General features: G+C 38.9%; 1 protein-coding gene and 1 non-coding gene across 5 annotated transcripts in view; both read right to left on the reverse strand.

Moving 5' to 3' along the window:
* GNAS (GNAS complex locus) overlaps positions 1–25,451 on the reverse strand; it is a 215,915-nt gene that overhangs the window by 34,204 nt on the left and 156,260 nt on the right. For 3 of the 4 annotated variants that reach the window (XM_087928952.1, XM_026697433.2, XM_087928953.1), the window contains exon 5: positions 18,952–19,049. In XM_087928952.1, coding sequence (XP_087785078.1) covers positions 18,952–19,049 — 98 coding nt within the window. Of the gene's footprint in view, positions 1–15,799; positions 15,930–18,951; positions 19,050–25,451 lie in introns of those variants that run through there. The other variant, XM_087928954.1, reaches the window with a different exon arrangement.
* LOC113434558 (U6 spliceosomal RNA) lies at positions 1,564–1,669 on the reverse strand. Its single transcript, XR_003373811.1, has one exon. It is a non-coding gene; the product is annotated as a U6 spliceosomal RNA (small nuclear RNA).

Below are 25,451 nucleotides of genomic sequence, written 5' to 3' on the forward strand. Positions count from 1 at the left end.
TATAGCCAGGCCTAATCTTCTGATACCCCTAACCCAGGAAACAGAGGTAGAGGCATCCCATCCGTCTGTGAAAGGCTTGAGCCTTCCACCAATAGGGGCACAGTTGTGAGGCCTATGTTGCACCTCGGAGACCTCTATTTCATGTTCCTCAAGAGATTCTTTTGCTCTGCCCTCCCCTTCAGTATCTATCTCCAGATCGGAAACTATCTGAGTGTTGGTGATTCAGGCGTCCAGACGGTCCCTGGAGTCTGGAGAGAAAAAGTCCCTGGTAGACAGAACGAAGGAACCCTCCAAAAAGCTGGGAAGGACTATTTTGGGGTCTATGAAAAGAGAGGAACTTATTTTCTGCTTCTAGTCTCTATCAGAGATAGGTCGGGGCACCACCAACCAAATTATCTCCCTATATTGGGGAGGAAGCAAGCTTCCATTAGTTGTGTGATATCTGCTTGCCAATATCTGAGCCATAGCAGTAGGCGAGGAGTAACCTGAGATGCCCTGGCTTGAGCAGATAATTTAATAGAGTTTTGCAGCGTCCTTGTGTGCCCTGATATTGGAATTTGAGATAATCTCCCTCAGATGGCGGAGCAACCTGAGAGACGATCTAGTAAAAAAAGGGGATGAGGCCGACTCCGCTCTTATGGCCCTCACATCAGATCGACATGCCCTACATGGGGACAACTCGACCATGTATATCGTTTGACTTGAGAGCCTCTTCTGCCTCCGTTGGAATTGCAGAGGAGGATGACAATTGCCATTATTGTTTTATCTACTATCATGGTGACGAGAAATTTAGCAGAATGAGAAAACCAAATTAAAAATTTGCTACCATATCCTGTAAGAGGGGTATACGCCACTGAAGAGACCCCTTGTTTCCGGACGAGGTCCAAGAATCTCTGTGGGACAGTTATGACTTCCTCTTACATTATTGGTTGGGAGAAGATTAAATCATCTGACCGCCCCTTATAGTAACGATTGTTGGGCCAAGGGGAAATGGAATATCACGGCAGGAAGTAGTTTTTTTTTTTTTTTTGAAACAACAGAGACTTGAAAAAAGTCTGAGGGAGAAACAGACCTGAAGGTTGGTGGTCTGGCTTAATGCCTTCAATGTTTGACATGCCCCACTTCTTTAGGGGATCCGCCTCTGACAGATTTTGGTCACGGTTGTGAGTAGACCCTTTCTCAACCTGTTCCATCTGGTCTCTAATTCTCCCTCATCCTGTGCATCATGTGAATGTGTAACTGGATTATATAATACTCCCCTGAAGGAGGTACCTGCTGGTAATGAAGATCTATTCTGCATAGTAACTAAATCGAGTGAGAATCAAGGTCAGATTGTGTAGGCTGCCTAGCATCAACTTCTACTGTGCCCCGGCTGTGATGCCTCTTCAAGTTGCCATGTCTCTCCAGGCCTTCAATTTGTCAGGGATATCCTCTGGGAGGAGGAATTCTGGTGTGGTCCCACAACTGTCTGTCAGGCAAGTAGCGCTGCTGAAGGCCTGGGCTGAACCGGTCTCTCTGAGGCTCTCCTGGATGGCGTTGAGAGATCCAGGGATGGAGGCAAGGTGAAATATGGAACACTTCACAAATTGCGTGTCATCCTTGTGCAGGGGCCATGCTAATCTTCTCTGTATCATTCCAATTTTAGTATAGGTGCTGCTGAAGTGAGCACTCTGGAACTGGGACAAGCCTGGATGGGGAAGAGGACTGAGACTTCTGTTCAATCTCCCTCATGCATTTTTTAAAAAAATTTAAGATATGCTCATCTAACTCATTTTGGTGTCTCTTGGCATCCTTTGTTGCCTTAGAGGTCTCTCTAGGACATTTTTACCTACTTTGAGTTGGTTTATTGTCTTCTGGGGGTATTTTGGGTTGCCCTTGAAGATTCTGACTGAAAGCCCACAAAGTGAGATATCTATATCTATGTATCTATATGTGTATGAGATATTAATGGACTGTTGACTGGTTCAGAGGACTGATATAAACAGAGGCAGGGAATCCTCTTGATATTTGCTCTCCCCCCCCCCCTTTTTGGTAAATTCAATTTGTTTTGTTATTACTCATAATAATATTGATATCATTATTATTGATAATATTTTTGTTATATCTGTGCACAGCTACTAACATAAATTGTTGTGCTGTTACCAAACTCATAATTAGATGACTGAATATGGAATCAAATTGTGAGGCCAAATAGAGAACACCTTTCAGGACCTGTATTGCAATTGGGTGATCCTGCAGTCACTGGCGCTCAACAGCTTCCTGCCCAGACAGACACAGACCTTGGTGCTCACTTGTTACTGTGCTGCTAGAATTCTGTGCGGGCTGCCAACTGAAAAAGGAAGCCCAATAGTCAACCTCAGAAAGAGGTCCGTAATCAGCATAAATGTCCCCTGGACCCTCACGGAGATCCTTGTGAGGGGAAGTGGCTTCTCAACAGATAATGCCATGGAATTCTTATAAACAAAATGATGCCGGCGTTGTTTTAGTCGTCAAGATGTAGCATCAACCATCATTCATGTGAGCCGATGCGAATCTAACTAGAATTTGAGCAGGAGAACTCAGAGTCCTCTGGCTCCACCCGATCAATATCTCTTGCTTCTTCTATATACCTTGCGGGAGTATATCTGAAACTACAGAATCTCCTGTGGAGAGATACCTGAGGGTAAAGATGCTCTGCCTTGCTTAGTGACCGGAGTTATAGGGATTTCCAGTCAGAAGGAGCGCTCTGTTGTTCAGAGCAGTATGCTGCACCTCCGCAGAGATACATTGGCGTATTCCTAATTCCATCCACAGTCACATCTTTGTGGGGATCTTTTCCGGTAAGTCATCATCTTGACAGAATCTGGCCGCTGTTGGAGCAATGTGGCCACAGAGTCACTTCAAGTCACTTGTACTGATCTAGATGGGCTACCCGATCTTGTGCAGCTGCGCTGCATCTGGATTACACAGACAGATTCAGGGGTGGTTGCAGAGGGGGATTGGAGCCGAAGTAGGCCTGGAGGAGATGAGGTTTGAGAATTTTCTTCATCCTCCCACATGAACTTCATGTGTTTTTCTAGTACCTTATGGTGCTTGTTAGCGTCTTTTTCTGCTGCTTAGGAGATACACTTAGAATGCTTCAATTTGTTTTGAGAATTTGACATGGCTCTTGAGCTACTGCCGCTTGCCATTGTGACCACTTATTAAATTTTACTGTTAATGAGGCTGAAATGTTAGGCAGCTGGCATGCCCAGGGGCCTGAACCAGCAATGGCCAGGGAACCCTAAAACAATGCTCCCCAGTTTTGTATAATCTTATGTAAGAATACTGAATTCTTATTCTTGTTCCTATTATTATTATCGTTATTATTATTTTGTTATTAATATTATTATTTCCGAATTAGCCAAATTAGGAACACCTCATAGGCCTACAAAGGAGGAATCGTTGAAATAAGATGTAGGCCTGTGACAGCTTCCTGCACAGGCAGACACAGGCCTTGGTGCTCGCTGTGGTGCTGCTGTTTAATTCTGTGAGGGCATAAGCCAACAGTTTCCTTCTTAATGAATAAGGGTCCAAAATAGAATAATTATATCTGAATATCTATCTATCTATCTATCTATCTATCCACACACATATGTATTAGGGTGATTTCTCTCGGGTTCCAGGAAGGAGACCCCTGCTTGGGGAAAGAAAAGCCTCTCACAGTTCCAGAAATAAAATGCAGATCACTACTGCATGGTTAGTGAGTCTGCAATGGCACCAGCCATTATCTCTTTAGGTGCGTAATGAGTTAAATCGGCTCAGCAGCACTTCCAAGCCTTGTGGGGAGTCGATACTGCAGAGTTTTCCCTTGAATAAAAAGGCGCGGTGGGGCAGATGGGCGCTGATGCCCCCACCCCAGACAGTGTTCCCAGGGGAGAGAAAAAAGCCTCGGACCCGTTTAAAATTGAGCCTCTCCTGTTGGGCACGGGCAGCGGCCATCATAGCGGCTCGGCTTGAAAAGATCGTAATTTGAGTTGTTAGCCATGCAGCTGAGGTGTTATCACCTCCTATCGTCCTGGGGAGAGATCATTATCTGAAGCTATGGTGAGTATTTGCTTTGTGAGCAAGAGATAGCAAGGAGCCTGGGCGTGGCTTAGCTCAACTGTTCTGTACTAAAGCTGCTTGGTGCTATGAAACTAAAAGTCCTCTCCTCTGCTTGTGTTTTGCATTGGAACAATTTCTTTTCAGGTGGGGAGGGGGAGTAGAACTCCTAAGCATCAGAGCGTATTAATAATAATATACGAAATACTAATGCTCTGATGGTCATTTTGAAAAATCTTTTCTTAGCGAGTACCTAGAAGCCAAGAGGAACATACGTGCTAAATTTCAAGTTTGTACGCTTTACAGTTCTGGAGATTTTGTGATGATGTGTGAGTGGTATTTCACTTTTATATATAGAGAGAGATTTTATTTTCATTTCAGAAAACAACCAACCTGTTTTAAGCAGATGTTTTAATGCAGGTCCAAAAAGTTTGGAATTACATTCAAAATTATGGGGCATAGGAGTTACACTCCCCTAAGTCTTCCCATCCCCTCTTTTCCTTTAAAACAGTCCTCTGCGTGACTCAGAAATGGTGCCTAGTTTACTTTTTCCCCACACAACTATTGCCGCCTTACTAAAAATAGTCCTTGCTTGGCTTGCTGCTCGTTTACATAAGTAGTTTCAGGGCAGGGGGCCTTTTGCAATGGATACCAGGCCCTCAGAGGCCAAGAGAAACAAAATGCATTCATTGACAAGCACCTTCCAGATCCACATGCCAAAAAAAGGCCTCACTAATTCAGACCTCACAGTAGATTGTTGTGCCTTTTTTCCAGGGATCTGAGGTTAACTGAGAATTATGGCGTGTGCCCTTCTCTGTCTCAGTCTCTACAGCAACTCAGTGCAAACACCAGAAACTCACACGGAAGTCTCATGAGAACTGATACTCCCCAACATAAACTTCTGGAATTAATGGTGACACTATACAAGTAGTCTTCGACTTACATTTGTTCATTTAGTGGTTGTTCGAAGTCACAACAGCAATGAAAAAAGTGACCAATAGCCAGTTTTCACATTTGGCTGCCTCGCCAAGGTCACGTGATCAAAATTTGGGCACTTGGCAACTGGCATGCATTTATGGCAGTTGCACTGTCCCAGCCAGCATTCCGACAAGCAAACTCAAGGGGAGAAAACCAGATTTGCTTAACAATCGCATGTTTCACTTAGTAAGGGCAATGATTTGCTTAACAACTGTGGTAAAAAGGTTGTAAAATGGGGCAAAACGTACTTAACAATTCCTTGGGTAGCACAGAGGATTTGGGGCTCAATTGTGGTTGTAACCTGAGGACTATCTTTATTTGTTTATTTATTTATGAGATTTATATTGCCGCATATTCGCACATGTTGAATCAAGGCAGATTACAAAACTATAAAAACTTCATATAAAAAGCAATAAAGCTAATAAAAGAATCATATATAATAAATAATAATAATAAAAAATAACCCCAGCAACAACACATCATACAAACCATTTAGTGGGCTGCATTCCGCTCCGCGTTCCCTAGGCCTGCTGGCAAAACCAGGCCTTCAGTACCTTCCGGAAGAGTGCTAGAGTGGGGGACAGAGGTGGTATTCAGCAGGTTCTGACCAGTTCTGGAGAACCGGTAGTGGAAATTTTGAGTAGTTCGGAGAACCAGCAAATCCCACCTCTGACTGGAGATTTTGCAGTATCCTTCCCCTGCCACGCCCACAGAACTTGTAGTAAAAATTTTTTTGAATCCCACCACTGGTGGGGACCATTTTAATATCTGGGAGAACGATGTTCCAGAGAGAGGGAGCCATCATGGAGAAGACCCTTCTTCTGGGTCCCACCAGGTGTATCTCCATATCATATTAAATATGATAAGAAACAGTTTTAGTTAGACAACATGGTACATTTTTACAATCCTAGGTTGGAAGGACTCATTTTGCTCCAATATATGCCTAGTCACATGACATGCTGTCTTGAAACTTTAGTCAAACGTATTACACAATTGTTTTAAATGTTATACTTTATGCACAGTGTAGGTTTAAAACTCTTTTGGAAAGTATTAGCTTGGGACCGGAGAAGTCCATGGAGCTCACCAGGTGTCTTGAGGTCAGTCATTCTCTTGCAACCCAACCCTCATCATAGCAATGTACCATTAGTAGAAATAGCACAACGTTAGACTTCTTGTAAGGCAGGATATTACTCCATATAAATACAGTGGTCCTGGACTTATAAAAGTTCATCAGTGATTATTTGAAGTTACAAGGGACTGAAAAAAATAAATTATGATCGTTTTTCACACTTACAACCATTGCAGCATCGCCATGGACTTGGGATCAAAATTCAGATGCTTGGCAACTGACTCATTCTTATGAAGGTTGCAGTGTCCTGGATTCATGTGATCACCTTTTGCAACCTTCTGACAAGCAAAGTCAATGGGGAAGTCATTCACTTAGCAAACATGTTACTAACTCAATGACTGCAATGATTCACTTTACAACTGTGTCAAGAAAGGTCGTAAAGTGAGAGAAAATTCATTTAACAAATGTCTCACTCAGCAACAAAATTTTGGGGCTCAATTGTTGTCATTAGTCGAGGACCACCTGTACCGAAAGTCTGCAGAGCAATGGAAGTTGATCAAACACATTCCACGCCTGTTGTATAACTCAAGAATGGTTCAGAAGAATTGGGATGGGTGCAGGGCAACGATGGAGAAGGAACTGTAAACTGAGACCTGATGGGAGTCTGAAGGAAGAGCAGTGAGAACAGACAAACGACTGACTGAGGATATGACAGGGCTTTTTAAGAACCCGAAGGAGTGTTACACAAGGCCTGAAGCAGTCGAGACTTGTTCTCTTTCATCTCAAAATGTAGTACACAGAAGAACAATCATGAGGTAAAAATGATAGATTTTACTGTTACTGAAATTTCAGAAGTGGGCTAATAATACGCTAGAGAGAAAATGGACTTTATTTTACAAAGTCAACAGCTGAATAGGTATTTTAATTTGGGATAGTGGCAAATATCTGTAATTTGGGTAGAGGATGAGGGTAGAGGTTCATTCTCTGAGCTTGTGGGTTGTTTTCCGAACATTTCGTTACCATCTAGGTAACATCTTCAGTGGAGTTTAGAGTTAGACTCTCACCTGGTGTGACTTCCCATCACGGGATCTACTGACCACACAAAGCCTTATTAAGTAGAACACCAACACTGACATCCCTTAAACTCCGCTGAAGAGGTTACCTAGCATGGTAATGAAACATTTGGAAACCAACCCACAAGATTAAAGAACTTTCATTTTAATTTGAATTATGATACCACGGTCATCCACTGGGGAGAATGGTGGACAAGGCAGCAAGGGGCAAAATATGCATTACAATATCACAATGCAAATTTCATTCTTTGCAAAATGAGGCCCAGCCATGTAAATTCCTTCCCCCATATTCTAGTTAAATATTGATTTCTCGTATACAGGTTAATCCTCAACTTACAGCCATTTGTTTATTGACCATTCAAATTTACAATGCCACTGAATAAGCGACTTATGACCAGTCCTCACACTTTCAATTGTAGCTGCATCCCCATGGTTACGTGGTCAAAATTTGGGTGCTTGGCAACCAGCGTGCATTTACAATGGGTTGCAGTGTCCCAGGGTCATGTCATCACCACCACCATTTGCAACCTTCCCAACTGGTTTCTTACAAGCAAAGTCAATTGAGGAAGCCTCATTCATTTAACAGCTGTGTGATTCACTTACCAACTGCAGTGATTTGTTTAGTAATGATGGCAAAAAGAGCTGGGATTGTAGGGCTACAAAATAGGGTGTGATTCACTAAACAACTGCCTTGCTTAGCGATGGAAATTCTGGTTGCAATTGTGGTTGAAAGTTGAGGGCTACCTTTATAGGAATTTCCTGGAAGGTCATTTGGCTAATAAGCCTATCACCAATTTTGCACCCACAATAGCCAAACACTGTGCCAACTCTCTCACTGTTCCGTTGTTTCCCACGGTTATCAGATTGGGAAGGGATTCCAAGTGTTATCCACTTACTGTATATAATCTGGTCTAAATCTGCCATCCACATTACAGGCAGCTTTGGAGTTGAAGACTGCTCATTTTTAGTGATGAATGAAAAACCGCAATTACATTTTTATTTCAGTTATTTTGGTTCAGACTTTGAAGGATAATGTCTCCTTTGAATCATATGACTCATGTCATGTACTGTAAGCCAAATAACTGGAGGGGAAATGGATGAGGCAGGTAAGTATTCCCACTAAGAAGGACTTGGTAATTGAAGCATGGCATTTACATGGCGTTTGTCTGTCTGTCTGCTTGTCTTCAGGAGTCCTTGCAGTTTTCTTGGCAAGATTTTGGAAGTCATTAGCCATTGTCTCTCTCCTAGGGCTGTGAGTAAGTGACTGGCCTAAAGTCACCCAGATCCCCCTTTCATGCCTTAGGTAGAACTGGAATTCAAGAGGCTCTCAGTTTCAAGCCACTATGCCACATTGCCTTTATGATAGAGCTTTAACCAACCCTAATATGAATGATGATGTCCATCAGGATCAACCCAATCATATCTGCTACATGGCAACAGGATAAAGAATAAAGCTGCTGGATAAAGTTTTATAATTATAATTGTTTTACCCAAACATGCATTCCTCAATTTTATATCATTTTGACTGTAATCACAAAATGGCATATCTCAAAAATGTAAGGGACTGTAGTTTGAAATTAATACATTTTCAGATTTGTTACCTTTACATTATCGGAATTTTGCAGATTTTAAAATCAGTTTGAGCATACAGAACCCGCATTTTACACTATTGTCCTGAAGGAATGGGAACAAAAATGAATAAACCCTCCACCGATGTACAACCTGGACAAGCCTCAGGTTTAAGATGGTTTGAATAAGGACATTCAAAGAGGAAGAACATTCCTTGTATAAATCCATTAGCATTTGATTAAATTTAAGTGCCATCTTTGTAAAATTAAATCTCATCTTCAAGCTGAGGTCCAGGGCAGATGACTTCATGAACACAAAAGGGCAGGTTTTTTTGCAACCATATCTAAGAATACAATACAGTATTTTTCCAAGGTATCTTACAAATCCCCAGTCTAGCCTACAGGCCAAGAGTTTATGTGATGACAATTATATTCATAAAATTTTAGCAATCTATCTTATACTATTGGAGTACCTTTTTGCAAGAAAACTAATATCTGAGAAATGAAAAGAATTAAAAACAGCTAAATGCTCAGCCACATGACATAATCATACAATAATAAATTCTATCAGATGTAGAAGCTGAATGTTGTAGCTCGACACACAAGGGAAAAAAAAGGCAGACTTTCAAGTGAATTACATGGGATATAATTTGAAGAGCAAATGTGAAAGTAAGATCAAGATGTAGCCACTTAATTTCTACCAAGAAGGTAGAAATTTGACCAATCAAAATGAATACCTTATTGCCATAAAGTTATTTTCCCCACTTTATTAATTCTTTCATTCAGTATCTTGGCAAAGCTTTTCAACTACCTGAACATGTCACACACACACACACACACACATTTAGTCAAAACAGAGAATGCTGAAAATCTCCCTTAGCTTACTATTTATAATTACAACATTCAATATTCTTCCAGTTAAAACAGAAGATAGTGCAAGAACTATCTACCTTGTTGAGATTATTTGGAACTATCAACAATGCTAACATCGTCTCTCATTAATTTTAATCTATAAAAACATGAATAGGAAACAAAACAAAGAAGCCACACTTGCTGAGATAATTTTTTTCAACAGGGGTGGTTTTTTTTTTTTTTTGATAAACCTGAAAAAAAGAAGCAGCAAAATGTGGTAGAGATGAAAGGAGCAAGTCAATGTAGTTCGTACTAGAGCTGAAATTAACTGTTTTACACAAACATGGATTATCAAACTTCAAACAATCCACATTTTAAAACAAGTACTTTTTATTTCAGCGTATTTTAATTAGTTGGCAGAGAGAATATTGGAACATGACCTTGATATTGCTAGTCAATGCATTAACTGAATTCTTGATAATCCTCAGCTTACAACAGTTCATTTAGTGACTGTTTGACGTTGCAATAGCACTGAAGAAAAGTGACTTATGACCAGTTTTCACATAACCACTGCAGCATCCCCCATGGTCACATGATCAAAATTCGGACACTTGGCAACTGGCATGTATTTATGACGGTTGCAATGTCCTGTGGTCATGTGATCACCTTTTGCAACTTTCTGACAAGTAAAGTCAATGGGAAGCCAGATTCAGTTAACAACAGTGTTACTAATTTAACAACTATGATTCACTTAACAACTATGGCAGGAAAAGTCATAAAATGGCCCCAAACCCCCTTAACAAATGTCTCACTTTTGGGGCTCAATTGTGGTTGAGGAATACTTGTACTATGAGAATTTCTACTAATAAAAGCAGAAAAGTACATTGAAACTCCACAATACATTTTATCCATTACATTATAATAGGGAGTGATATCAATTTTCACTGTGTAACTCTACTTAAAGGGAAATAATACATGCACAATTCTAAATGTAAATTATTCAAAAGTAATAGGTAACAAATGCATACAGATAATCTTCATTTAATAATCACAACTGGGACCAACAATTCAGTTGCTGAGCAAAACTGTTTCTGAATGAAACCACAACTGTGCCTTTAGTCTTATCCCAGGATGGTCTTTGCTTTAGAGACCTGCGCAGGTCAAAAATATGAGGGTTGGTTGTAAAAAGTTACTTTTTCACCACTGATGTAACAATTGCTAAATGAGGCAATCACTAAATGAGGACTATCAGTATTTCATTAATTCAGATTAAACTGTCAACTTTTATACTGAATCGCAATAAATTATAGCTCAATTTAAATGGTTCAGAATTATTTCATTAAATCCAGCTCATTTTTTCTACAGGTTTTTCATCTTTCCTAGCATTAGCTTTGGTTCTAAAAATCTTAGAACTTTGGACCTCAAACAAACATGATATTCTATATTATTTTATAAGGCCATCCATCTATAATAGGAAGCCAATAAAGTACAAAGGTGTTTGTATCCCATTACAGTAAGCCTGCATCTTTTTCACTGGCTCAAAAGAGGAAGCAAAAGTGGCAAGTGATCCTGATTACACAATTTGTATTTTTCAAATCACCTGGTTAAATATTTTTTCAAATTGTGATCAGAACAAACTAAATGCAGCAAAGAGGAAAAAAGTAAACTAGCAACCACAAAAAGTCGGGGAGGATCCATATAATATTCTGATTGATAATGGTTAAATGTAATTAAATCTAGACAATAAAGAAACCTAGAGCTTCCAATGCTCATTTTTACAACACAATGACATATAAAATGACTCATTTCTTGAATCCATTCCTCATTATCAGGAAGATAACTTTCCTTCCATTTATGTAAAATTATCCTCCTTATCAGGGACAGAGTGGCTCAGTGGCTAAGATGCTGAGCTTGTCGATCAAAAAGTTTGGCAGTTCAAACCCCTAGCGCCGCACAGCGGAGTGAACTCCCGTTACTTGCCGCAGCTTCTGCCAACCAAGCAGCTCGAAAGCACGTAAAAATGCAAGTAGAAAAATAGAAACCACTTTGGTGGGGAGATAACAGTGTTCCATGCGCCTTCAGCATTTAGTCATGACCACGGAGATGCTGGCTCTTTGTTCTTTGTAACAGAAATGAGCACCACCCCCTAGAGCCGGAAACGACTAGCACGTATGTGCGAGGGGAACCTTTACCTTTATCCTCCTTATCATGTCCAGACATGCTAGAGGCAAAGGTTATGGGGTAATATACCCCATGTTTTATGACAGTAGTTCTCAACCTATTCTTCACCACGGATCCTCTTTAAATACCTTTTGTGGTCATGGACCATGGCCACAGACCACCAAGACTTGACTCAAGATTTAATTCATAATATTCCTTCAAGCCTTCCCGGCCACCCTATGACATCACGCCCCCCCCTCCCCAGGGATCTGTGGACCACAGTTGTGAACCACAGTTTTCGGAAGACATTAGGATCTTTAACTATAATATTTTCTTCCAAAATTGTATTGAAACAGATAATGACTTGAAGCCAGCCTTCACATTTTTAAAAACACCAGCATGAAAAATCTAATGTTCAACCCTTTGTAAACAACTTTTGAGGGGCCCAAGAAACATGAACAATATTTTCTGATTAATTTCATTCTTAAATCATGAGAAATATGCTTAGCAGTTCATAAGGCATGTATCCACTGATTCTGCAAAACTGGATATTTCATTTTGTAATTCTATTCAGATGTATAATAAATACTAACTTTAATTTGATCCAATCCTTACAAAACTGAATTCTTCCCATCCAAGCACTGTATCTATTAAAGATTCTTACATTACAGATGCTTTGGAAGCAACATACTGTAAGTCAGGGGTTGGTAACCATCTCCTGCATAAGAGAATCATGAAACTGCCTGAAAGAATCACCGAAATTTTCATAAACCAAGGAGACAAGGGACTCCTTGATGGATATTAAGGTATAAATTGATTGGTTGAGAGGCAAATATGTCTATAATAGTTCTAGTTGTTGAGTAAAAATAGCAAATTGAAATCTAGTGAACAAAAAAATATCCCTTTTTTCTTAAAATATACTTTCAATTTGAACTATTTGAAGAGCTTTTCAATATGCAATGACATTCAATTCCAATTTATCTGTTGCCACATCCAAAATATCAAGACAATTATTGCAGAAAGCTTGCTATTTTTTTAATAAATCAGTACCGAGATGGGAGGTTTATAGATGGTATTACTTTTTGTAACTTCCTGGCTAGCATTAGTTAGTATTTTTCTATCCACATCAGTGAAAGCATTAGTCTATAGCTTGCACTTTTAGTAGAATCTTTCTCTGCTACGATATCATTGAACTGAAATAATACAATCACAAAGGGAATACAGAGATTAAGTGGTTGATTACAGATTGTTAACAATATGTATAAGAAAATTCTGTACTGTTCAACCAGAAGTTCATCAGGTCTAGGGGCTTTCCCTGTTTTCACAGACTACCAATATTGTAAAAATAGTGGTCGTCTATCTCCATGCTTTACTTTAAAAATAAATTTACTTTGGCATCCCAGATTCTTTTAAATTTCCCTGCATGATCAGTAAACCACTGTGTGATGTGGAAGATTCTTAGTTTTTATTCTAGAGTGCATTTAATTTCATGCTTAACGGTGACACATATAAAATGAATATACTTCTGGAAAATTAGTGTGTTCTGTAAAAAAAAAAATATTGGAAGTGACAAGGAAATAGTCTTTCAAGGAATTTTGCCTTCCATTTCTGATCTTCAGATTTTAAATGCTAAGCGATGAGATCGGCTTGTGATTCAGTGGTTAAAGACTGCTATATCACCTAAAGCAGTGGTTGCCCGGTGGGCCACAAGAAAATTTTGGTGGTCTGCAGAGAAATGTCACCCCCAAAGAACCCCCCAGAGCAATTAACCCAGGCTGCGCAGAAACACAAGGCTGCACCGCCCAGAACACAAGACTTGCGTTGCTTGCATTGCAAACAACACAAAGTAGTGAGAGGTCGGGGGAAAGGGCGGAGAGGGGGAACTTGCCCCAAGAGTCCCACGCGCCTGGCCTGGCCACCGGGCTGCTTGTTTCCACTTCTTTCTTCTTCTGCTTTTGGCTGCACACAAGGAAAGCAGCGAAAGTCTTTCTTTCTCTCCCCCAAACTCTGCCAGAAATGAGTCTTTGGGACCCTGCAAGGCATCCTGCTCCAAGAGGCTGTGCTGGCAAAGACTCATTTCTGGTGGAGTTTGGAGGAGAGAAAGAAAGACTTCTGCTGCTTCCATTGCATGAAGCCAAAAGTATCCACCCCTCCAAGAACGGAGCTGAAAAGCAGATAAGGAATGTGGCTGCCTTGGAAGGTGTGTGTGTGTGTGTGTGTGTGTGTGTGTGTGTGTGTGTGTGTGTGTGTGTGTGTGTGTGTGTGTGAGAGAGAGAGAGAGAGAGAGAGAGAGAGAGAGAGAGAGAGAGAGAGAGAGGAGGGGTGGAAACATCACTGCCAGCCCTCCGAGGTTAGATCGGATCTTTCTCTCTCTCCCTCCCACCAACATCAGCAAGCCACTGTCAGCCAAAATTCATATTAGTGGTCCATGAGATTTAAAATTTTGAGTTTAGTGGTCCCCGAGGTCCAAAAGGTTGGCAACCCCTGACCTAAAGGACCACTTTTTCATTGATGTTGTTAATATCTCTGGGTATATCAGAAAGTAGCAACTCACCATATGTCTTCATTATGGGCAGAAGTAATAGCAGGAAACAACCAAACAACAAAAATCAATGCAAAGTTACAGAAAAAACAACAACATTCAGAACATCTATCATGAAAGCCCATGCCCCACCGTTGAAGGGGACAGGACTGAATACTTACTAAAATAACCCAGAGTGTCATTACAAGGGTCATTTAAAGGAGACAATTATACAAGAACCAGTTTGGGACAGTTAGCTGTCAATAGGCGCAAACATTTATGGACTGCAGAGAAATAATGCAAAGAACAGTCAACGCAAAGGACGCAATAATGTTGGTGCAGTTCTGCCACCTCCGATGATTCTCTATTATTTGCTGTATTCAGCTCTCTTCTAATGATAGCATAAAATCAACTATTTTACAAATGTGTGATTTCTAGAGCTCTCAATGGCTGCCCGGCCCACTTCTAAAGCTAAGCAAGGATTTTTGGAACTATAAAAGTGCAGGCAATCTAACCTGACTCTATGCTTTCCTCCTAAGCTCTTCCTTTGAAATGGCAGACAGCAAGAAAACACGTAGAGGCATTCTTGCAGGAAACACCATGAACAGAAACTCTCTCACGCTACTTCCAGCCCTTCCTGAAGTCGAAGGGGTGTGAAACAGCTTGCGAAAGGTTTCCCTTGCCCTATTTCCTTTTCCACCCTGGTAAAAGTCCAGGATATGTTAAATGGAGGATACATATAGCAAATCTTTAGCCGAACAAGGGCATGAGAGTGTGTGTATGTGTGTGTGTGTGTATACACATGCACACACACATATACACAAACCCTTCTGCCTTGATTTTGTGGGGGGAAATGGAAGAGCTTGTATTAGTGTAATACAATTGTCGTGTTCGATGCTTAGTTATTTAAGATTATTCTGACTTCTTAAGGATATCAGAGCTATACAAAATATATGACCCAAATACATGCCAAATTATTATGCCAAAATAAAAGATATAATGATAACACAAGAATAATGCAAAGAATAATACAAAGTAGAAAAAAGTTCTAAATCAAAATCACTGAATATGTTTATCCTGTACTCTTTTAGCAGAGATTTGGATATTTGAAAATCAACCACCCATAACTCCTCAGTAAAATAATTTGGCATTATGTGTGGAAGGCTAATGGCATGATGGAGCCACCTTATTTCTTCCAGCTGACTTTCAATACATCAAGGAAACATTTACCAGACGGTATACATTTCAAGCAAATATTTCACAGTAACATGCTATTAGAAGAGGTGTTCATTTTCCTTTCACTTTCTTTTTACCTTATGCCCCTTCCAGAACCTCATTTACATTGATAAGAATATCACTCCCCAAGTATTCTCATTACAATAAAATAATTTTCGATTTAATGCTAAATACCGAGAAATTACTTGGCATCAAATGAAAAATCGATTATTCTGATTCTAGATGGTAATAGTGAGGCCAACATTTCCCAGCCATTTTTTCCTTTCCTTTTTATAGTCACCTGAAAGTCTGTTGAGAAAACAAAGGGCATTGACTCTTCCCTCCTAGCTTTTATTAATCTTGCAAAGTAAAATGCACTGGGACATCTCTGGCTCAGGATCACAGGTATTTTTTCTCCTTGAAGCTCCAGTGAAAGTAACCAGTTTGGTAACCTTAGTTAAGGGAAGGGAAATTGCTTTTTTCCCCTCCCCTCAAGCTGTTCACTTCTGCATAAGTAAGCAGGAAGTACAGAACCAAGCAATCCTTCTTCTACAAAGGGGGTGGCGATGAACTAAATTTCCCAGAAGCAGAAAAAGTTCAGCAGTACTTGAAAAGTGACAGGTTTCCTATTCTAACAGACTAGACTAGATTGAGAGAAAAAAAATCTAATGAAAACAAGTATAAATTTAAGGTGCAATGGAAGACTGCAGCCTCTGCCTTAAAAAGTCCCATATATGAATGAAGAATTCATAAAAAGAGCTAAAAGAACATAGTATGGGTATTAAAGTAATTATTTCTTTATGCCCAATGATTTCTTGCTGATGAAACTCTTATTTTGTTCTTTAACAGGTTTAACAAGTACATCATACATTACATTGAATGATATAACCCACTGCATTTTGTTCATAGAGAAAAAGAAACTATAGAGCAATGGTAATAGCCCTTAGACCTATATACTGCTTCATGGTGCTTTATAGCCCTCTTTAAGTGGTTTACAAAGTCAGCATGTTGCCCCCATCAATCTGGATCCTCATTTTACTGTCCTCGGAAGGGTGGAAGGCTGAGTCAGCCTTGAGCCAGTAAGGACGAACTGCTGGCAGTCGGCAGAATTAGCTTGCAATACTGCATTCTAACCACTGTGCCACCACGGCTCTTAATCACCGTATCTTTTATCTGCTGTGAGATTAACGTCGACAAAATTGACTTCAATCAGGAATTCCAGCAAAGAACTTTGGAATAAAGATGGAAGTCACACCATGCATCCTATTAAGTAGGATGGATATGTATTCTGAGATCCTTCCCTAGAATTCTTGATTTAGTCATCCCATCAACCCCATAGCAAAGTCATCTGTGGGCTTCAAAGATGGAGCCAACAGAGGATGCTCTCAGCAATTTTAAGAAAGCATTATTATACCATGGGAGTGTACAAAGGTTACACAAGCACATTCTTGGCTTGATCTACTTATTTTAAAGTTTCTAAAACTATCTGCTAATTCATAAGGGACTTCAGGCAATAACAAACAAACAGTACTGCAACAATGAAAATAAAACCAGCAACATAAAACTGAGAAGCATGGCTGTTTAACTAGTAATCAATATGTATAATTTAACTGGCCAAGGCAATAGAAACACTTCAAACTAGAAAATATAGATTTATTGCTAGTCATACATTCTGATACATCCACACTGCAATCATGGTTACAAATATAAAATATTATAGTATTTTAAGTTACACACATAAAGAGGTGCAGAGCTTGGGTAAGAAATTTCTAAAATAATGACCAATGAAATAATAATAGTTTAGTAATAGTAAAATAGTAATTCACACAAACATGTTTTAGGACATTGTGGAGAGGTATTGTGCCCGTTTATTATTATTTTTATTTTATAAAGAGGCCTAAGCTATAAAGTAATTTACTTCTTCTAAAGCCTTTGCAACAAGAGTTATGACAAATCAGCACAGCCTAATTCTGACCTCTTGGCTGGCCAGAAGATGGCAACTGAGAGCAAACTACAACAGTAACTGTGTAGTTGCTGTATCCTTCAAATGTATTTTTTAACATCTCACTTTTATTATTTTTATAAATAACTGAAGGCACTGAACATGCCAAAACTTCTTCTCCCTATTTTCTACCTCTATTTTCTACTTCTCCCTATTTTCTACAATCCTGTGAAGTGGGTTGGGTTGAGAAAGAATGCCTGGCCCAAAGTCACCTAGCTGGCTTTCACGGGCAGACTATATAACTCAACTGTTTTCTGGTTTCTAGCTTGGTACCTTCTTCACCGCTAGACCGGAACTGATCTCTACCAATTGATCTCTAAGGGTTTTAATCTTGTAGACCAATCTACAAGAATTTTATTTGGTAAAATACCTTTGTAAAAAAGTATCTTACCAAATAAATACTGCCTGATTAGCTGTAAAACATTTTCCTGTGTATAAACGTTCACAGATATGGTTGGAAAACTAGTTTTGAGAGACCAGTTAGACTTATTCTATCCTGTCAGAAGATGAGGTTCATTCATTCATTTAAAAAAGCATATTTTTAAAATGGTCTGATCAGGAATGAACCTCATCTTCTGACAGCATAGAAAAAAAGGCTACTTGGTCTTTGAAAACCGTTTTAAAAAGGTCTTTTTTAAAAAGGTCTGATCAGGATGAACCTCATCTTCTGACAGGGTAAAGAAAGTCTACTTGATCACATAAACTCCAGTTTTTCAGCCGTATCTGTGAGGTTGATATCCAGGGAAATGTTTTACAGCTAACCAGGCTATAAATGACATATAGCAAGACATGTGATGGCTCTGTTTGAAAATGATATGGTATTATGGATTAATTCTCAAGGGTTTCTTAGAAGAAACAAAAGAAAAGAAGTAGAAATATTAGCACACATCATTTGAGCTTGTTCCAACAAACCAAGGCTATGCTAATTTGTATTAAGATACATAATAACTTGATTCATATTTCCATATAATATTTAACTTATTTTAGTGGTAGAGTTAATGGTGGATGTAAGTTAATTAAAAGGACTCATTAGTTTGTGATTTTCTCCTAGACTAGTCCACACCTTTGCAGTGCTATATAGTAGATTTTTCTCATATATCAACACAATGAATGCTTTCTCAAATACTGCAATTATACATTCGAAATTGTTCATTTTCTGTGAAGATCCCACTGCATATTATCCTTCAAAATATCAAAAATGTATAAATTAAATGCTGCAGGATAAAGTTACAACAATATCAGATTACCCAGAAAACATACTATATTATGGATATGTGGCTCAAGTTTAACTATTTAGATCAGGGGTGGGGAACTATGCCCCCTTTATGACTTATGGACTTCAACTCCCAGAGTTCCTGAGTCATTATATCAACACTAATAAAACAGAATCTTTCCACTGTTTCTCCTCCTAATATATCAGTAAAATTAATTGTAAGAAAAGCTGTACTTACTACTGAGCACAGTCAATCAACTGATATTCATTAGATCTTTCGTAGCACGCTTTCACACCTTCATCTTGCCAAAGTGTTTTTGTGTGTTCATAGAATTCCTGAAAGCAGAAAAGAAAAAAAAAGAATAAATCTATATCAACAACCAGAAAAGGAACACATAAAATGCAACACACTTTCATATAATGAGCAACAACCAATAAAACAGAACACTAAATGGCAAAGTTTCAAGTCATTTTCAAATGGGTTTCTGCATTAACCAAATCCTGTATTCCCAATGATTTAGCTGATATTTGATAAACAGTAATATTTATGATTTTTTTTTTAAAAAAAGCTTCTTTAACTTCGGCAAAATTTATGTATTCTAATTCAGTATTAGAATTAAGTCACATATGGAAATTATGTTGTATTTGTTCAACTTGCATTGTATCCTGTATCTTGTAAGAATCTTGCCTTCAAATAAGCTTCTTACAAGATACAACGCAAAGTAAAATTTAAGAGTAACCGGACATAGAAGAGAAGTGTTATTTGTTTCTCTGTCATTCTATGTTTAATGAGTTGTGACTTAAAAGCACTGGGATTTTGAAAATTTTCAAATGAATTTCAAAAATGTAGATATGGTCATTTCCCCTTTTTGAAAGTATGAATACTAGAACCTTAAATAATGTTCACTGCAGCTACTACATTAGTCTTTCTCCCCATACTCATAGATTAATCAACTTATTTTCCTCAGAGGAAATAATAATCCCACTCATGAGGACGAGGCAAGCTGCTGTTAACTCAGAACCAAATGTTTTTTTTTCCTTCAAATTATTAAGTCTATTGTATGTTTAACAGATCTTTTTTTTAAATACTTTTTAAAAGTATGTTGCAAAGTATCAAACTAGTTAAAAAAGTTCCAAAGAGCATTTCTTAAACACTGCTCACTTGCGTTGACTTGTTTTGGAATCTACTTTGAATTACTGTAGTGAAGTACTGGAAATTCAGGTTCAAAACACACACACACACACACACACACACACACACACACACCCCTAAACAAAGCCCAGAGATTTCTGGCAAAGACTACAATAATAAAATACAGTAAAGTTATGTGAACTTTCTTACACCTTCAACCAGATATTCATACAACAAAGAATCCAAGAAAGTAAATGTTATCTGTGCCAAACCAGGCAATTCCTCATTACCAGCACTTCCTATATTCTCATGATGCCTTAGAGTGCAGTGTTTTTCAAACTTGGCAATTTTAAGATGTGTGAACTTCAACTCCCAGAAGTCCCCAGCCAGCAGGAGCTGAAGTTCACTCATCTATAGTTGCCGACTTTGAAAAATATTTCAGTCACATGGGATGTGCAAACAGCTGTAAATGAGGGGCCGTTTGCTGAATGTCCAGAATGTGATGACCACAGGGGGAGATGGACATTGGAACTTTGAATCTGGGTCATTTTGAGGGATCTATCCTAATTTTGAACAATTCTGCTCCTTCTATGATATGACTTTTCTTTGGATACATGAAGATAGAGGTCATGTTTCCTTACTGTTTTCCTTTCTGTACACTTAGCACACCAAATACTTTCAAATATTCCTTCTTAAGATTTTCTCCAGGTTCTTATCTTGGTTCTTCTCTGATTCTACCCCATATTGATAATATATTTTTGAAAATGCAATGGCCAAAACTAAGTGCAATGTTCTAGGTTGGTCTGATCAATGGAGAACAGAGAAGAATTGTTTCTTTTGATCCTGGAGCTGATGAAGTCTAGGATCACTTTCTTTTGGTGAAGCTACATTAACACGATCGGTTGATTCACCAAAACACCCCAGATTCTTTATGCATGTACTACTGCCTAGTATACCCCCCTTATAATTATGTCTTTTGGTTTTTAAAAATCAGTTGCATTTATCTTTCCATTTATCACTAATGAATATTCATCTTGTCCATTGTCCCAGGCCACTTTTTAATCATCTTTTCTACTATGATCTCATGGGAGATAGCATTGAAAGCTTTTCTGAAATCGCAGTACACAATGCCCACTGTACTCCATAGTTAACTGAATTGGTCACTCTATCAGAAAAACAAATCAGGATGATTTGGCAAGCCTTCTTTCTAATAAACCCATGCTGGCCTCTGCCAAGCAATGCATTCTTTCCCAAATGCTTACAGATTGGCTATTTTATAATCTGTTTTTGCCTGGTACTGACACCAAGCCAATCAGGACCTTTTTGAAGATAAGAGACATTTTCCCTTCTCTAATTCTATGGCAATGCACTTGTCCTTCTGGATTTCTCAACAATTATTGAAGGGTCTCCGAGATGACATCCACAGTATAACAGCAATCATTTCATGTAGTACAGTAACCTAAGTGTATTACATGAAATGATTGCTGTTACATCTAAGACCCTTGAAGATCAGTATAGTGCCGTGATGGTGAATCTATGGCACGCGTGCCACAGGTGGCACGCAGAGCCATTTGTGCGGCACGCGAGCCCCAGCCAAACTTACCTACACTGTGCATGCACATGCCTGATTTGCGGCCCACTTGAGGCCGTTTTTGGTCTCCCAAAGGCTCGAGGGAAGCCTCTGCAGCCTCGGGTGGCCAAAAAACGGGCCTTCCAGAAATGCCGGACGTGACGAAACGGGCCTGTTTTTCAGCTTCCAAAGGCTGCAGAGGCTTCCCTTGAGCCCCCAGGAGGGCAAAAATGGCCTTCCCCATGCTCCAGACGCCCTCCGGAGGCTGAAAATGGGCACTTCCAGTATTTCTGGAAGGCTCGTTTTTCAGCCTCCTGAAGCTGCAGAGGCTTCCCTTTAGCCTCTGGGAGAGCGTAAAAAGCCTCAAACAATCCAAAAATCAGCTGGGAGGTGCGTGTATGTGCAGTGCAGGTAAGGGGGCGGGGGTTGTTGCACATGCGTGTGCAGGAGGGGCGGAGCACATTGCATTGTGGGTGCCAGCACACGCACGCTATCGCACATGTGCACGCTTTCAACACACCACAACAAAAAGGCTCACCATCACTGGTACAATGTTTAATATTGCTGCAAAGCATGTGCTTCACAGAATATTTGTTTGTTTGTTTATATTCCGCAAACAAACAACTCACAGTGGTGAATATATCCAGCATATCCAACACATCTTCTTCCTCCTATTTTCCTCACAACAACAACCTTGTGAGGTGGATTGGGCTGAAAGAGAGGGAGTGGCCCAAAGTCGCCCAGTTGGCTTTCATGGCTAAGGTGGGACTTGAACTCACGGTCTCCTGTTTTCTAACCTGGTTCCTTAACCACTACACCAAGCTGGCTCTCATAATAGCTCTCTCAAGGGAGCTAATGACAGATGACTGCAAAGAATATAAATCCTTACATTCTCCACACCAGTCAGTTAGAACTGAAGAAGCTTCTTGGATGAGAAGCGCAACGTTTTCAAAGAAAAAGTCAAAAAAATCCAGTTGCCTTTTGGAAAAGCACCTTTAGGAGGGCGTTGTTGTCTTTGTATTCTCACCTTCTGCACCCTTTGGTAACCTCAGCCCATTCGGTGCAATTCTAGATTATCCCTAAATTGATTAACTTTCCTCATTCTAATTCTGATATCCATCCTTTCTGTTTTCAGATATTCACTAAATTTCTGGTGTGGTCATATTGCCTTCTCCTGCTTTTCTTTTTCTTTTTTCTGTGAATTATAGAATTATTTTTAGCACATTTTAGAAGTGCCCACCTATTTTGAGCTCCTTTTCCTGTTTGTCTTTTGATAAAGAATTTTACGTAGCATTGCTTTAAATTAATTAAAATCCACTTTCCCTTAAAATCCAGAATTCTAGTATTTCATTGTCATTTTGTTGTTTCTTCCATTTATTAACCAAGTCCCCCTACTAATTGATACCATCTGAAGGAGACAATTACCAGCAGCAAAACTCAGGAAATTTCTGGATGGATTGTGTTTAGCTTTTTATCTCCAATCAGATATTGGGATAATTAATGTCCTGATAGCAGTGTCACTTTGGAGTATCCAGAAGCAATTTGTTTCTGAAAAAATATATCTATTCTATTTTTTTGACTGGGCAAGTAGCAGCAGATTCAAACAGGGGATTTAATCCATTTAAGCTTGATGTGCTATTGATGTGTAATGTAGTTTCACGCAATGCTTTCCCCTTTGTTACTCTATTCCAAGTAATTAAAGAAAAATAACAAAACAAAAATGAAACTGTTCGAACGCGTCACAGGAGGAATTTTCTCTTGATCACATTTTATTGGGAATCAATTACTGAACTGACTAAGCAGAAATCAGAACCATAGCCAAAATACTTGATCACTGAGAATACTATTTCGCTTGGTGTTTTTAATCTGAACTATAACCCAGCAACTGTTATGCTATCTTTTTAATGTGGCTATTAACTTTCCACGTGGGATGGAAAAAGAAACTAAGTCCACTCTTTGAACTTATTGATTGAGATTTCAAAACAAGGACCTACAATCAATACTAACATTTACTGGATTATAGACAAGTGCCTAAGAAATGAACCACATGAGTTAGCCCCTCCATTCTGCAGTTTTTCACTCCAAATTCAAATCCAATGTAAATCAATTTAAACATAGTTTGGACATTACTTATCCTGATATATATTATGGTTTAACCTTAAGTGACAAATTAGATAACGTTATCTAATTTTCTTGGTAAGAATTAGCTTTTAATCCATGAAAGTACAATTTAAACAAATGGCCTAGTAGCATGAAACGATTGCTTGTATATTGTCACAAAAGAGGAAATCCACCCCAAACAAACAAGAAAAGAATAATCAATTTGTACAAAATGTATGGTGTGTGAATACAGATTAGTCCTTGACTTTCAACCATTCCTTTAGCGACTATTACAGTGGCACTGAAAAAGTGACTTGCCAAACTGGTTCACATTTATGGGCATCATGGCATCCCAATGTCATGTGATCGAATTTTGGGCACTTGGCAATCAACATGTATTTACAAATTTGGCACCATCCTTGGGTCACATGATCACCATCTACGACTGACTAGCAAAGTCAATGGGGGAAGCCAAATTTGCTTAACAACCACATAATTCACCTAACAACTGCAGTGATCTGCTTAACAAGCATGGCAGAAAAGGTAATAAAAATGGGAGTGACTTACTTAACAACCTCCTCCTTGCTTAGAAATTATGGTTGCAATTGTGATAGTTAAGTTGAGGATTTCCTGTATGCTGCAGAACTATAATGAGATATATTACATGAGGTCCCTCACCCAGATACACACCATTTTTCCTTGTTTAGATTCTCACCTAAAAACTTCAGTCCCTATCCCACAGCAAATCAGAAAATATTGTACACCTGTACGAAAATGGCATAGCAAAATGAGGAGAGTTAAAGAGTAATACATTACTAATCAGTATCAGATTTCAAATTTCCTTTTTTTGTTGGAAAAGAGATAATAGTGGAATAGAGAATGAGAATTATAGATTATTTAGCATTCATCTTGACATATTCAGTGTCAATTAAAATTAAACAACCACAAAAATGATGGTAGACCTCAAACTGCTGCAAAACAAAACAAAAAAACCTTACTATTTGGGGATTTTTGGTCAGGTCGACGTCACGTTTCAATAACATATTTTTAATCATGTTTATTGCAAAGTACAAGTAATCCCTGACTTACAACTACTATTGCATCCAAAATTTCCATGACTAAGCAAGACAGTTTAGTAAGTTTTGTTCTATTTTACAACTTTTCTTGCCACAGTATAAGTTAGCAACATGGTTGTTAAGTGAATCTGGCTTCCCCATTGATTTTGCTTGTCAGAAGATCGCAAAATGTGATCACATGACCCCAGGACACTGCAACCACATGACCGTGGGGAGGCTACAATGGTCGTTAAGTGTGAAAAATGGTCCTAAGTCACTTTTTTCAGTGCCATTGTAACTTTGAATGGTCACTAAGTGAATAGTTGTTGAGGACTACCTGTACAATAAGTAATTTTCAATAGCACATATATAAATGGGGAGAAAGTGTTTAATTCAAATGCATTCCACAAAGAACTTTTCTGTTGGGAAATGGGGTACGTTTTAAAAATAATTTTATACTGTATTATTGTTCATAGAGTGAGTTGTGTTTTAATTTTGAATTATCTATTAAGCCCAACATTCCCAACAGGAATTTTTTTTTATTTTTGCTCTTTAATGAGATGTCACCCATCAAGAGTTTCGCTGTGAGTTCAGAAACCATATAAATCAAATGAATAAATAACCACGTGAAAAGGGAAATCACTGGAAAACCCTCAAAATTCTGTAATTAAAGCACCAATGAATGATAGCAAAGACGCAACATTTCTGATACTGCCAGTTGTTCACAGTTCTTATAGCCTTCCAGGCTCTTCAGCAAAATAATAAGGAAGTTGTAGGAACTTCCTTGTTCCTCTTGTATGCTGAAAAAAAAGGCAAAATTGCTTGGGGTTATGAGGAAAGCAGCAGCAGCAACTAAGAGGCCTAGAAACAGAGTCTCTATC

This window comes from Pseudonaja textilis, chromosome 3 (genome assembly GCF_049901715.1).
Source record: "Pseudonaja textilis isolate UNSWEBS1 chromosome 3, rPseTex1.2, whole genome shotgun sequence".
Lineage (NCBI taxonomy): Eukaryota > Metazoa > Chordata > Lepidosauria > Squamata > Elapidae > Pseudonaja > Pseudonaja textilis.